The 15280-nt window shown below is 36.1% G+C and overlaps 1 protein-coding gene across 3 annotated transcripts in view; it reads left to right on the plus strand.

Moving 5' to 3' along the window:
- Positions 1-15280, plus strand: part of STK39 (serine/threonine kinase 39) — an 86082-nt gene that overhangs the window by 67547 nt on the left and 3255 nt on the right. For all 3 annotated transcript variants that reach the window (XM_085227971.1, XM_085227973.1, XM_085227974.1), the window contains one exon: positions 12604-12668. In XM_085227971.1, coding sequence (XP_085084097.1) covers positions 12604-12668 — 65 coding nt within the window. The remainder of the gene's footprint in view (positions 1-12603; positions 12669-15280) is intronic.

Below are 15280 nucleotides of genomic sequence, written 5' to 3' on the forward strand. Positions count from 1 at the left end.
GCAGGCAAAGATTTGAAGGACCTGGCCACATCCGTTTACAAGAAATTGAGCACATTTTGAGCTGTCACCTCCACTATCACAGTACGGTCTTGAAAAATATTTCACTTCCTTAGTTTAAAGCAGGAGGTCGTATAAAAGAACAGATGGTGCTGAAAATACAAATCCTCTTACAAAACTCATTTTCTTTGTAAAATGATTTTGCCACCTTGTTCACTCCAAATTAAAAGGTTTATAATCTTCTTGACTATGAATAGTGGAGATGAGTTTAGTTAACCTTCTTCACCAGATCCATGCAGAAATTCAGTCTCTATAATATGAATCACAGAAATCGCAGATACACCAGGGTTGGAAAAGACCTACAAGATCATCCAGTCCAACCATCCACCCATCACCAATAGTTCTCACTAAACCATGTTCCTCAACACAAAATCCAAACGTTCCTTGAACACCTCCAGGGTCGGTGACTCCATCTTCTCCTTGGGCAGCCCATTCCAGTGCCTGATCACTCTTTCAGGAAAGTAGTATTTCCTAACATCCAGCCTAAATCTTCCCTGGCACAGCTTGAAGCCATTCCCTCTAGTTCTATCACTAGTTATTCAAGAAATGAAAACAGATTTCTAAGTTAGCCTTGTGAAAGTTGTTCCTGTAGTTTCTTTAAAAAAAAAAAAAAAAAAAAAAAAAAAAAGTTGAGACAAACTGTGATTTAAAAAAAAAAAAAGTGAAAATACATATTTGCTTTGAACTTAACAATTTATTGGCATTACAGCTGATTTTCTGAATGCATACTTGAACCAGAGTCAGCAAAAGCTGCTGTGAAAGGTATTGGCCATATGTGAGCTAAAGCTGTTAGTAGGGACTAGTTGACATGCAGGTTTTACAGAACTCACTGCTTAGCATCAACACACTTCACCTTCTGAGTCCTGCTGGATTCGCTTCACTTAACACAGGCATCCTAGGAAGATTTCCATTCTGATAAGCAATAAGTTCAACTACCTGTTCTGTGGACATATAAAAATCCTATCTTGCATGCTCAGTTCTCACTACAATTGACTGGTTTCTGTTCTTATTGACAGTAGCATTGTTTCACAGGAGGTCCCTAGATCAAGGGAATCAGTACAAAAAATTTAGTTTAAAGAAGACTGGATTTTGAATTGGCCAGGGGAGAATGAGTCTTGGTGGCTATATGTAGACATCTACTTGATGAGGTATTTTTATGCAGCTCTGAAATAGCTGTTAAATCATGTGAAAGATCTGTAATATTTTCAGAATGTTTTCAGATAAAATGTCTATGAATGTGCAATATATGTATATTAGCTAGTTAATCTTCACATACTAATGCTTTGTTTGGATTTTTTTATGCCATAAAGGAAAGTCTAATCATATAAACACTCAGTTCTGTTGGAAATCACATAGTTGCAGTCCTGCTTCACTGTTGTGTATGTAATTTCATCAAAGCTGTAGATCTTCTGAATGCAATCCTTAAATTTCAGAATCTAAAGGGAGCTGTCTATAGCTATTTAGAGGGGAAAAAATGCTTCTTCCCAAACGAAATTTAAATAAAAGCTCCTGTAGATTTGCAGTCAAGAAACATACAGTTGTTCGTCACTATATTAATTTAACTTTAATTTTAGAAGTTTTTGTCAACAAGTATCTGTGAATACCTCAAGAGTCATGGAAGATGTACCCCCACATTTAAATACATCAAACATTTCCTATTGACAAATTGATATCTGCCTTTTGTCTTCAGATCCAGACCCAGTTGCCAACACCTGGTAACTAGAGAAGCAGCTTTCAGTAAGGCAAAGCAAAAGCTGCCTATTTGTGAAAGGTCAAGTATGTTTAGAAGAAACAGCTGAAAAAGGAATAGATCGTATTTTGAAATGAGATCATATTTTGATTGTAGCAAGTATTTCTGCCAACATCTTATATATTTGCAATTACAATAAATGCCATATTGGGATGTGGGTTTTTTTTTTGTTGTTGTTGTTGTTGGTTGGTTTTGTGTGTGAATTTTTATTTGATGTGGTTACTGTGGTAAGTAGATATGCTGGTATTGGTCCTCTAGAATAAGAAGGTCATGGTTCTTGATCACTAAGCTGACCATAAACGCAAAGAATGCATATCAGGCCAAATCCAGAATGAATGGTTTCAAGAAATGTTAAACAGTAAATAATATTAATGAAGAGTATCGAAGGACTTGAAATTGAAACATCTGATTGTCTTATAGTGTCCTATGTGCTGATGCTGAACTTCCATACTTCAATGAGAAACTGAAATAGCAGAAGCACAATTTATTAGTATACTGTCTGTAACAGAATCTTAACCCACAGCGACACTGATAATCAAATTCATAGAAACTATCACAGAGTTGCTCAGTGTATCCTTGCTCTTATTGTGCTTTTGCTTATCTGGTTTTGTTTGCAGTCGTGTTGGATTAATCCTTCTTGAAACTGAATGAAGCGATGCCTTTTTGTTCAACTAATTCCAGCATATTTTCTGATTACGGTAAAATAAGACTGTGCTGCATAAATTGAAAATGTATTGCGTAAATATATAGCTTTGCAAAGGACAGTAGTATTGCTAAGGGTACACAAACTGGTTTAGCACTACCACTTGAGGCACCATAGTTTTGCCATTTAATAACAATCACGGTTTGAGATCAGAACACTTGATTTTTATGATCTTTGGGGAAGTTTACTAGAAACTTTTTTTCTTCTGTCAGTTGTTCAAAATGAATGAAATAATTGATTTTTTTTTAGTTGTGTATCACGTTTTAAATATTCTAAAGCTTGAGGTACTCATAAATTTACTAATGAGAAAATGCCCTAACAGACTGTAAAAATTCATTTCAAGCATAGACTAAATAATGTGTTTACTTTTCAATTTATTACCTGGAAAAGAAACGTACATACAGCAGAAATGGTGCTGCATTTTAAGGCATTATGTAGAAACTCTCGTGTGCCTTTAGAGTGTGCACATAGCTGTGTTTCTTTTTAGCAAGAGATGCACATGCTTTAGCAATAGGAGAATCTCTCTAAAATCCCTAGAGCTTACCTAGGACTTAAATATTTCAACACATCTGGCTCATTTAGAGCTAATGCATTGAAGAGTGACTCATAATGACTAGACTGTCGGGAGTTCTGGAGGTTTGAGATACACCCTCAGGTAATCAAGCTTTGCATCTAATTGCTCCTTAAAAGTTATTTTAGCTATATATGTCCTGTGTAAAAGGTGCATTTGAAAAAGTATATTGTGTGAACAAGGCTGGTTTCATGCACTTCCCACCTCACTGAATTTTCTGTGTAATGGAAACTCAGATGTTCAGGATGGTGGAAAAGAACACTGTGTTGGGTAAATAGCAGCTGCTGCTGTAATGGCTTTAGTGGCTGAGCTGTGACATGACATAAATGCATAAGAAGTTGTCAGTGTAACCAAATTAATCTGTACACACATCATTGGAAATATGTTCATCTTAAAGGAACAATCAAATAGTTTTTCATTACTTTCAGGAGGAAAAAAAAAGGTGGAGTTGTAGTTGCTTTCAGAGAAGTCTCCTTTTTTTTTTTTTTTTTTTCAGCACCCAGTCAAGCAGTTCCCAATTTGTGAGGAACAAATTCATCTGTTTATCAGTGGGGTTAGTTTAGGTTCTGCCTGATACAGCAGGTGATAAACTTAAAACTAAAGCATTCCCTATTTTCTCATCGGTCTGAGTTGTGGTTTTAAGGTCTTTCATTTGTTTCTATTTTCTTATTTAAAAAAAAAAAAAGGCAGCTGTGAATTTGAATCAGAACTTGCTAAGACAGCAGTGTAAGTAATGTTCCCCTTTTCAACAGTAATTTAGTTGTTGTTGTTGTTTGTTTCCTTGGCATTCACTTTTCCTGCAAGTAGTTAGTATGTCAAAATAAGGATTTAAAGATGTACTTAAAAACTAGAGGTAGTCCATTTCAAAACCTAACTCCTGAAATCAAGGCTTTTCTATGTGTATTTTTTGTTGTTTCAAGTTTCAAACAAGGTATTGAAGTAGCCTGACTGCCATTTCATCATCTTAATAGTTTTGTCAGAACAAAATCTATAATTTTCTATAATTCATAGCAGAACTCAGAAAAGGAGAGATGTGAACATCTGATGAAGAGAGGAGGTTACCAGTGATAATATGCATGGCAGAATGTGACCTGCTTTATTTCTGTATAGACCTACATTTCAACTCTAATCTGGCACGATAAAGATACTTGTTGAGCTGGCTTTGATGTTTTGACAGCTGTTTGAGAGGCAACAAAACCTTTGTCTAAAAGCTAGCACTTGCTTTCTGTGTTCAGTCACTGGTAATGACTCATTCTTTTGTATAGAAAATTTATGAGCTTGATATACTGTAATATTTCAGGCTTGTTAAACGTTCTTACTAGCAGTGTTGGGCAGCAGATCTAAATTTTTGTTTCAGATGTTAAATTGAGACTGCACTGTGGCTTAGAAAACTCAAGTTTATCAAAACACTTTTCTTCAAAGTGAAGGGGAAACTATGATTGTATATTCATACCTTAGCCCTCTGAATTCCTCTAGGAATTGTCTATCTCCATTAAATGCATGTAGAATCTAACTCTGGAATACATAAGAATTTAAATATTCAGATATGTTCTACATATCTTTATGATACTATTTTAAACGTGCAGTAGTTTGACTAAGACTTCTTCACACACTACGGGAGAACAAAAATATCCTGAAAACTCAGTCTTCCATTTTTTATAAGCTTCTGGGAAATGGTACCATTTGCCAGTTGCAGTTGTATTTTAATTTAATAAAAAGTATCATATTTTCAGATTTTTTTCTTGGCAGGGGATCTAAAAGTGTTGAATGTAATACTTTGCCTTGGGATCAGAAGTGGATACTAAATAATTGAGAATTTGGGTGTTTGATAATCATGTGCTACTAGAATTGAAATAGATATGTTTCTAGCATTAAAATTATTTCTTCCATCTCAGTGTAGTGTTTCTGCTTCATAAAATACATTCTTTCAATTGGGTGGGAATTCTTCAGTCAAGTTATCTAGAAAAACATCTTGTATATTTTGTCACTCCTCAGTTTTCCAGTTTTTGTCTGTGACCTCTGGGTATTAATTCTCCATGTTAGTGGATAGTAAGGTGAAGGGCTTTGAGATGTATTCTTATTCCACAAGCTCGTTATTGTTGTGCTTTGAGGGAGGATAAATATTTAAGGGTTTGATTTGTTCTTAAAAGTCAGTCAGGAGTATATGCCCCCGATGCCTCTTCCATAGTTTTGCCTCTTCTACTCTTGAGTAACATGGCATAGTTGGTTATTAGCCAAAGCTTTGGTCTCAGTTCTCTTCTAGCCCTTGGAAGAGAATACACTGGTGTCCTTGAAAGTCTTTTGAAAGATGGCGAGTAAGCTTAACCTTTTGCCTGGTACTTCACACACACAAGAAAACTTGCATTCCTGGTTTCTACTGTGTCTGCTGTACTGGAACTTAGAAACCATGTGAATCTCAGGGCTTAAGTGGTTTTAATAATCACTTTAAGCTGTGGGGAATTGCTGACCGCCATGTAATTGCAGTCCTGTTCATAAAGATACTAAAGGAGATCTTTTCAGTTTTCCACTGTTCAAGTGGGAACTTTGTTTGGCCCTCTGTTATTCTGCTGATGAATGCTGTTCTCCTGCAACTGTGTTTTCTGACTGTAAAGCTGCAAATCAAAATCTTGGATATTAAAGTATCAAATTTGAAATGGAATAAATCATTTCCACTGTCTTTATATCTCCCGATTCAGCAAAGAGAATTCAGACAAATTTGTGAGCCTTAATCTTCCTTTGATAAATTCCTAATGACAGCCTCTTCATAAATAATACATCTCTAAATGTTTTTAATGTTTCTCCCTCATCAGCATTCAATAGCAGCTTCAGAAAATAGAAGCCAAGCTTGCTGTTGATTTCTCTATTTTCTTTCATTTCTTTCTTATGAGAATCATGTCTAGCTCCTTGCAGTCCTCCAGCAATAAACACTTGTTAAGTTAGCTGTCACAGATCTCAAAATGCTTTAATATTTCCCTTGCTACTGTTCTCAAGCAACATAAACAAAAGGGATTTTGACTAGCATCCTGAATGGATGAATGAATAGAAGCATTCCCACTTATGAGACCTTTCTGACCTCTTTGGAGAGATTTTTAATTTTTCATGCAGTTTGTGAGCTATTGAAAAACACGAGATAGTAATAATCAAGAGATCTGGAGGAATCGTTACCAAAAAGCTATAAAGGTTGATTGCTACAATTGTTTGCATAATATACTATAATCCAATGCTGGCTAGGTTTCAAAGCTTGGTTTTGATTTGGTTCTGATCTTGCAAATGCATGAAAATCACTGTGCAGTGTGAAATACAAATGAGTATTTAGATTGCAATGGATGTCTTGCAATAAGTGAAACTGCCTCACGAGTACGCATCATAAATTCAGCTCTTTGGAGAAAAGCTCTAATTTGTCACTCAGACTTCCTGCTTCTTGAGACCTGCACAGGAAGATACAGCATTAATCCTCAAATCGGTAGACTCCCAAAGCAGTTATTAAGTAGAACTCATGTATCAGCTGGGAATCGCAAAATAAACCCCTGCATCTGGGGGAGAGGTAATATTTGGAACAGTCAGGGGAGAGCCAATAAATCTGTGGTGCTTTGAATTTGGCCTTTCTAATAGCAATACATTTGGATGAAGTAGGGAGCAGCTGAAGGTGGCTGCTTCTTGCTATTTCTTACAGACTGCATTTTGGATTACATATAAGCAATTTTGCCTTTTCATTTATTAAACACATTTTTTTTATTTTCCCAGGTTTTTTTAGCATCAGTAATTTTGTACCTGAATAATGTCTGCTTTTCCTTGTATCTGAATATATATGCAATAGCTCTCCAAGTTGTCAAACCTAGTGTCAGAAGTTCCCCATCCATTTTTCATCAAATGGAAGAGTATGCAAATCATTATTGTTTTGAGAATATCACAGAAATATTGTCTCAGACACTGGATACTACTTGTCTGTGTTTATGCCAGATGGCCCTGGCTCATTTGGCTGCACTGGCATTGTACAGGAAATGATTCTACTGTATTCATATAGCTTTATTTACTGTCTCATTAATTTTAACTTTCTGAGAACTTTTCCCTATTCTCAAGCCATTAGGGTTAGATTTCATGCTGTGTTAAGAATTCTAAATAACCAGGCAGGCTCCAGTCATTAGAGAAACAGCTATTTGAGGCTGCCCCACGTATGCTCAGTCTGTTATGGATATTTTTTTGTGATCTTGAAGAAGGCATTTTTTTGTCTGTTACAGTGGCTTGTACTGACCACTTATTTAAAAATTATTTTAAAATTATCACTGATGTCAGCTGAAAATGTAGAGAGTGTTTTGTAGTGTATGCTAAATAAATAAATGTACGTGCTAGAGGACACTGGCTATGAGGGCTTTTTATTTATTACATCTGCAATTAGCTGTCTGTGTTGTGTGTATTTATATGCTGGTTTTGACCTTTTTATCCTACTGTACGCTCCACAAGTGCAGGTACTTACTCTGATAGAGTGGCACGACCATTTGTCTCTGAACAAAACCTGCAAGAGAACCTGGAATGATTTGTGGTGCAGGGGTTGATTGTATGTCCTTCAGAAGCCTTCTGAAGCAAGCTGAACAGCATCTCATTTATTGCTGTAAACAACAAAAGTCTATTGTGCTAACTGTTGCTAACATTTGAAGAGGGTATTTGCTCCAAGACGTAATTTGAAGTGTGCTCTGTTTACTTGCAAGCTTTGCTGCCAAAGGTTCTTCCATCACTGCTTGATTCTGTTGTGCAGTTATCTTGTCCATGTTTCTTCTGACTTGTATAGCAGCATGGCCGAAATGTCTTGAGAATACACTTTGCAAAATAAAATATTGGATCTAGTATATTCAGGCCCCATGGAAGCAGCAAATTCCTCACAAGTTTTTCAAACTGTCAGTGCTGATTGCAGACTACCGTGATAATCTGCTATGAATTTCAGAAGTACAGTATGCAAGGCATGACTTCAGAGTACTTCAATGAAAATGGCTTTGTCCACTTAAACTGTAGTTATACTTATCTTAGAGATGAGGTGTGAAGTAGAATCCAGAGATGTGTTTTAAAATGTCCTCGCTTTTCAAATAGCTTAAGCATCAGTGGAGAGAATGATTCCTCCCTCTTCAGTGCCACAGTCCTCTGTAAAAACTCCTAAGGTAAACCTGTTCTCACTTGATGAAGGAGAGCATTACTGTATTAAATTGACTTTGTTCACTAAGTTGCAAAAAAAAAATAAATTGTTGAGAGCATGGAGAAGGATAGGTAGAGTGAGAGAGAGAGAGAGAGAGAGAGAGATGGTTACTTTTCTCTCTTTTCCCTTAGGATTCCAATAGCATTTGCAGATGTGACTGGATTAATCTGCATTTAGTAACTTTAGGCTCATTTTTTCATATCTAAGAAATATGAGAACTTTTTGTGTAACCTTACTGGGAGGGTTAGTGAGTCAATGTAGGTTTCCTCAATGAAAAGATGCTAAATTCAGTAGCTGTGGCCACTTAAGAGCAGTACTGCTTAAGAGATATATATATTTTTTTTCTTGATGCAACCAGTAATTCTGAACAGGGCTGTACAGTAGCAGCAGCTGCTTGTATGTAGGAACATTGTTTATTGTTGTGAGCATATCTGATAGGAATTTCCAGGTATCTGTCAAGACACAGCATACTTCATCATCCAAATTGGGTAGGTTTGATAACAGTCCTAAACTTCTGGAAATAAATATGTAATAATAGTATTAAATGCAGCAAATAGCTTAATTTAATTTCATTTAAAGTTGGCTGAGCTCTGGTGCGTGTTAACTTTCATTTTTGTAACCTTGAGAATGTCACCTTTGTAGTGAAGATGGCATCTCAACTTTCTGGGCAAGTAACTGGAAGCCCTGCAAGCTGGTTGTCAGGAAGGATTTTCAGCTGCTTGGATGGCTCCTGCTGCCTGTGCTTCAGGCTCTATTTCTGGAAGAAAATAACTAAACTCGAGATGCCATGGACACCTGCAGTTTTGGCATTACTGCTATTTCTTTGTAGCTATTTACATCAGGCACTGAACGATTCCAGTTATTAGTTGAGTCAACATCTTTAAGCTGTTCAGCATTAGGCATGCCTTTACTTACTGAAGTACCTAAAACTGTTGGCTTACACAAAGGTGCAAAAGATCATCATTATCTCTTAAAAAAAAAAAAACAAAACAAAACGCGTTTTTAGTTTCCTGAAATGCAGACTTATGTATCCAAATTCAGACTGTTGGGTGTAATTTGTTGGCCTTGTGTTTTTGGTAAGGACAAGACATCTAGCAAGAAGAAGGCAGGGAGTTAGGAAAAGGATCAAGCTGTCAACAGAACTATGTGGTTTTGCTAGGTAATCATGCATGTTTCATTCTTGATTGATAGTGACCTGAATTTTCAGATATTGCAGAAGGAGACAGGTGTTTTTTGTTGTTGTTGTTGTTTGTTTTGGTTTGTTTTTTCATTCATGATGACTTGATAGAATGGTAGTAATTACAATATTCTGGCAAACTCATTTTTGTTGCTATTCTAGAAAAGCCAGAAAATACATAACAATATCAAAAGTCACTAGTGAAATACTTGTTTTACTTTAACAATGCTGAATGTATATAATTGAAATTGAAAAGATATCTCTTTGGGAGACTGCAGGTGTTCCCATTTTTATGTGAATTTTTATTCTAATATTATGGACTCAGTGTAGGTCTTTCTCTTTTTCAAGTGTAGCCTGAAAACAATTGGCATTACTCTCTTAAAATTCTCCTAATCTTCTGTTTGATTAAACACATCCCACTCTAATTGTGGCCTATCAAAGAAACAAAAATAATGGGTATTTCATATTCTTCCATGTGATGCTTTTCCAGCATTTTATATGTAAAAGCTTTTGGCTTGCATTCGTAGTGAAAGTTGAGACAAACGCAGAAAACTGTAGACTTTAAATGAGCACTGCTCTTTGAAAAGCAGTTTTTCTTCAAGAATGTCACCCACCTAAATATCACTGCTTTTTGTTATGGATTTTAATAAAGATAAGTAAATAGAATTAACTATTTATATATACATTTACATTAAGTATTTACATTATAGTTTATGCAGTTTTTGCTTTGAAGATTTGAATTTCTTCTTGGTGAAGAATCAGCAGGAAGGCATTAAGCTTTTTAACATTTTGATGCTACTTGTGAAGACCTCAGTGCGTATGTCCCCTGTGCAATAGTTTATTAAAACACTTGCTGATAAACTGGGCAGTATGTGCAAATGTAGGAGCAGTAATTTTGCCTAAAGGCAGGTGGCAGTTCTTGCATTCAGGTGCAGTAACCAGGCAGCATGCTGACTTGCCATAGTTGTCCTGCAGCTGGATAACATTAAGTGAACAGCTGTTCCTCTTTAAGGCAAGTGCCCATCTGAAACTCATCATTTTATAATAGGTGAAGTTAGAAGTCTTTGGACCTGAGAGATCCAAGATCTTATCTCAGTTTGTAGCTCTGTATCTCTATTTTGGTGAAGCCAGCTAACAAAAGCTGGATAATTTCTTTCTTTATTTATTTTAAAGAAATGTTTTATGAGGCCTTGGGTAAGACTGAACTGCTCTTGAATGCGTGATCTTATTTAATAGATTCTGAAGACACACAAGCTTGAAGATATTGTGTTGTGTTTTCGGGAGCTATCAGGGCACAATTTTTTGGTGAGATTCTTCTGTAGATTATTAATGCTTTTTACTACAATTAATATTTATCTGTATTTGCATGTATTTTGCTAGGTAGGGGAGATACTGCAATAAAAAATGACTTACTGATTGTGTAAGTGAATTGTGTGATTAGAATCAAAACCATTTGTAATGACTAGAATAAAGAAGATTATGAATAACAAAGCTTTAAAATTGGAAAGACTTTCTATTGTAATGACTGTTGTTGAATTCATTTAACTGTGAAGGTTAATTATTTGTTCTTTCCAAGAAGCGTTCTGTACAGAATGTACCTTGTGCTTATTTCTTAAGGTTTGTTTTTAGTTTCAAACATCTTTTAATCTTCAGTTGAATTTGTACACGTCTACAAACAGTACTCTGGGCCATCTCAATGATACAGAGAAAATAAGACCCCCAAAATTTTGGTTTGCATTTAATGGCGACAGAGCTTATGTTGGCATACTTGTTTACCTCTGTAAATTCCCTAGCCAAATACTGTATTTCCTTACATGAGGCCAAATTCCATTCTGGTATGTGCAGTGAATCATACATTACCAGGCACTAAAGTAAAAACTGTCACTGTGGTATTAGAATCAATGGAGGAGGTAGGAACCTGAATTTGATGCATGCTACAAATCTACATGTGGCAGTAGTACCTTCAACTTGCCACATAGGTTTGCTGCAGTCTTATTTTCCACCTTACAAAATCTGTGGCAAATATTATTTACAGAGAACATCTATCTTATGATACTTACCTATGCAGTGTACTAAGAAATCTGCTACTTAACGTGTTTATTGTTTCAGTAGCTCTGCAAAGCATGGAGCCTTTTTCTTATGTTGATGTCTGGTTAATGATGTCTTGTGCTTATCAGTCACTTTTGAACAGAGGTGCTCCAGTTACTCAGTCTCAGCTCAGATCTAGCATGAAGATGGGGAACAATTTAGCAAACCAACAGCCAAAAGACAGCCAAGTTTTTTGATCAAGATAAATGTTAAAAACATTGTATATAAAAAATAAAAATCGTAAGAACCAACACAGCAATTTAAAATGCATTTTAGGTGCTTTCATACAAAAAGAATTTATTTTTCTCCTTCCTTTTCTGTTCTCTTGATCTCTAGATCTAGTTAGTGTTTACTGCTGTTGCATTGGGAACCTTGATCAAGCTTACTGAGAGAGCAGTTTAAAAATCAGTTTTTATGGTTTTTTTATCACCCTTATTTTTGCTGGGTTTTTTTCTTTTTTTTTTTTTCTCCTGGTTCACTGACCTGTAACAGATTGCTATGGTTCTGTATGGGTACTATTACTGGCCTGGATAACAGTCAGAAGCATAAGCATACAGCCAGGTGAAGCAGTTTCAGAAACAGGAATGTTCTCTCATTAAAGAAGCAGAAGATAGAGGAGAAATTGAACTCAGCCTTATACTAGAATCCTGTGCTGATGGAGGCCCAGGTTGTTGGCAGAAGTCTTGACAGCTGTGATTCTGCTTATCCTTTGCTACTTGCTTGCAACTTTCCTTGCACTTGCATTTGTCAGGTTGTTAAGCAATCTTAGGCAGTAGACTAGGCTGAAAATTAGTAGTTGAGTTTTTGCTATCACTAGGTTCTCAGTCTGACTTTTTTCTCTGACTCAATTCACACAGGCATAAAATAACAGCAAAAGAGAGGGAACAGGTTTATGGCAGTCTGACTGCTCTCTGACATCTGCACTACAACTGGAGAGTAATTAAATGATTCAAGTGCTAATGTGCAGGCACGTATGTGTGTGTAATTAAGATAATCCAGCATGAATACGAGGTCTGATGCTATGTTGAATGCAATTTTCTGTAAATCATTTTCTTCATACTTTATTTTACAGTTGCTGCTAACTTACAGAAGATTGTAGATGATCCAAAGGCCTTGAAAACATTAACTTTTAAGCTGGTAAGTGAGAATTGGTAATGAGTCATACAGTACATGCAGCTTCAGAAACATAAATGTTTTCATATTAAAAAGCAGCCTGTTGATTCTTTCTCAAATAGTGTTGAATGCTGTGCCAACCATCTGACAAAAACTGAAAAACTTTTTCTGACCTTCTCTGTATCAGTTAGAAAACGTTGTAAGAAACTACTCCTAAAGATTTGAGCTTGTAATGTTTGAACAAATCTTCCTGCCTGGAACAGTAACTCTTCTGACTACCTGCTGGTGAAAGCAACTGTATTTTTATGTCCTTTCTCATTCTCTTTTCTCTCTCCTAATATATTTTTAACCAGTTGGATTCCATCATCCAATGCAGTTGTCAAAGTTTATTAATTATATGTGAATTTAATGAAACTTCTGACTTTGATAAGGTGGAGGAGGAACTGCAAGAGTTCGGGAGAAATTCTTAGAGAACAATTGCATACAAACTTAGATATTACTTAGAGAAACAGAACAGGGAGTGTGTCAACTTCTTCTGCAAGGAAAACTTCTAGCTGCAGAGAATTACTTATGCACAGAGCAATGCTATTGAGCAGCTGTGCTGCACAGCTGGAAGAGCAAGCAGGAGAAATGCTTGCTCATCAGTTCATAGAATATCCTGAGTTAGAAGGGACAGCCACAGGGATCATCAAATCCATCTCCTGGCTCCTCACAGGACCACTCAAAATTCAAACCATATTTCTGAGAGCTTTGTCTGAACAATTCTTGAGCTGCGGCAGGTGTGGTGCTGTGACCGCTGGCCTGAGGAGCCTGTGCCAAAGTCTAGTTTGTGCAGTAATTTCCTTACTGAATGTGGGTAGTCCTCAATGAAAGAACTTAACCTGTGTAAAGGAAATGGTTTTAAATATTCTGAAAAGCCTGAGAGGAAGAAAGAGACTAATTATTGTAACATTAGTGCAGTTTGTGTTTTATCTCATTTTCACTGTTTTGTTGAATAAGTGTGTTGACAGATGAGATGATTGAAATTACTGTGTGTGAGAGAGAGAACCTAAAACCAATTTTGACAGGACATTAGAGATACGTACAGTCATATAGCTCCATAACTGTGCAGGGGGAGGAACTCACATCAGTTCTGAGGACACATTGTTCCAACTCCACTTCTACCAACACCTGCCAGCATTTCAGTTAAATGCAGATCACCCTTTCTACTGCTCTCTTGTCCTTAGTTCTCATCAACCTTCTTTTAACTGAAAATCCACAATTAAAAGTTTATCTATATAGCGTGTCAAACCACAGGTATATGCCCATGACTGTTTTGAGGTGCACATTTTGCCTTGGAACATGTATCTCAATTTTGGTTGATTTTGATGCCGTCCTGATGGATGAATTAATAGCTTAACATCCCAAAAAACTTAAGTCAGAATAGATGTGCTGTGTTTGTTTCTATGTCTTCTAAAATCAAGTTGAAAAATATGGATCCCTAAAGCTGTTGAAAGATTAGCCCTGTAAATACCAAACTCTTGCCAATTAGCTTTCAGCACCCGTTGCTGAGAGTGACTCAGACACATGTGAAAGACTAGACTGAGTGTCTATTAGGTAAGTAGGTCTCCAGAATCATAGCTTTGTTTTTAAAAGCAGCTGCTTATTATGGGCTGTAGGGAGACGTTTTTAGAGTAAGTGACCTAGCTGATGATCATGTGTTAATTCAGGATTGTTCTTCCTATGTCAGTTTTTTAAATATAGATTTGAGTAGTTTTAACAATTAAATAATTTAGCTTCATTTTTCCTCTACAGTCCAGTAAAGTCAGCAGAATGTGTTTGCTTTTAGGAGGGGATCATGGTGTGGGACATGTAACTCAAATGGCCCTTACAATCTAAATACAGCTTAAAAGTTGATGCTTTTTTTTTTTCCAGATTATCTGTTCTTGCAGTCTAAACATCTGACTATGATATTATTATTCAGCTGATGGCATCTCGGGAAGACCATTTAGAAACATAGATATACCAGAGTCTATTTAGAAGTCTGGGTTGTTTCTAATTCATGCTCTTTAATTAGAGGCTTTAAACTTCAAAATTTAATATTCCATAGTATCCAGTTAATGTTTGTGTATGTTGAAAACAAAAACAAAAGCAAAAAACAAAACAACCATCTAATTTAGATTGGGATATTTCTGTGTTTCAGCTGGATTTATTACTTAAATGCTGGGGAGCAGTCAGTGTCACATATTTCAGATTCCAGTGAGAAAATACTCCTAGGCTTTACCAAGATCAGAATTAATAGTCAGTTGTAATTCAGTGTCTCTTTCCCTTCTTAAGGTAAGTTCTACTGGTTAGGTAACAGTTCCCGAGGTTAATTTTTAACCAAAGTTTCTTCCTGACATTTTTAACTTACTTCCTGGGAATTGAACATAACCACAAGAAGTATCTTAATTTATTCTTACCTTTGATTTATTTAATTCAAGTTCAATTTCTACCTGCTCCTGTGTAGTGGAGGTGCCTAGGAAGACTGTCATTTGCTTTTGTTACCTGTTAGCAGGATTTGAGAGCACTTGTATACAGTTTAACTAAAACACATTTTCTTGGTAAATATCTCATGGAGATTCGGAGTCTAAATCTGGCTAATCCTATATCCATTC

This window comes from Meleagris gallopavo, chromosome 7 (genome assembly GCF_905368555.1).
Source record: "Meleagris gallopavo chromosome 7, MGAL_WU_HG_1.1, whole genome shotgun sequence".
In the NCBI taxonomy this organism is placed as follows: Eukaryota; Metazoa; Chordata; class Aves; order Galliformes; family Phasianidae; genus Meleagris; species Meleagris gallopavo.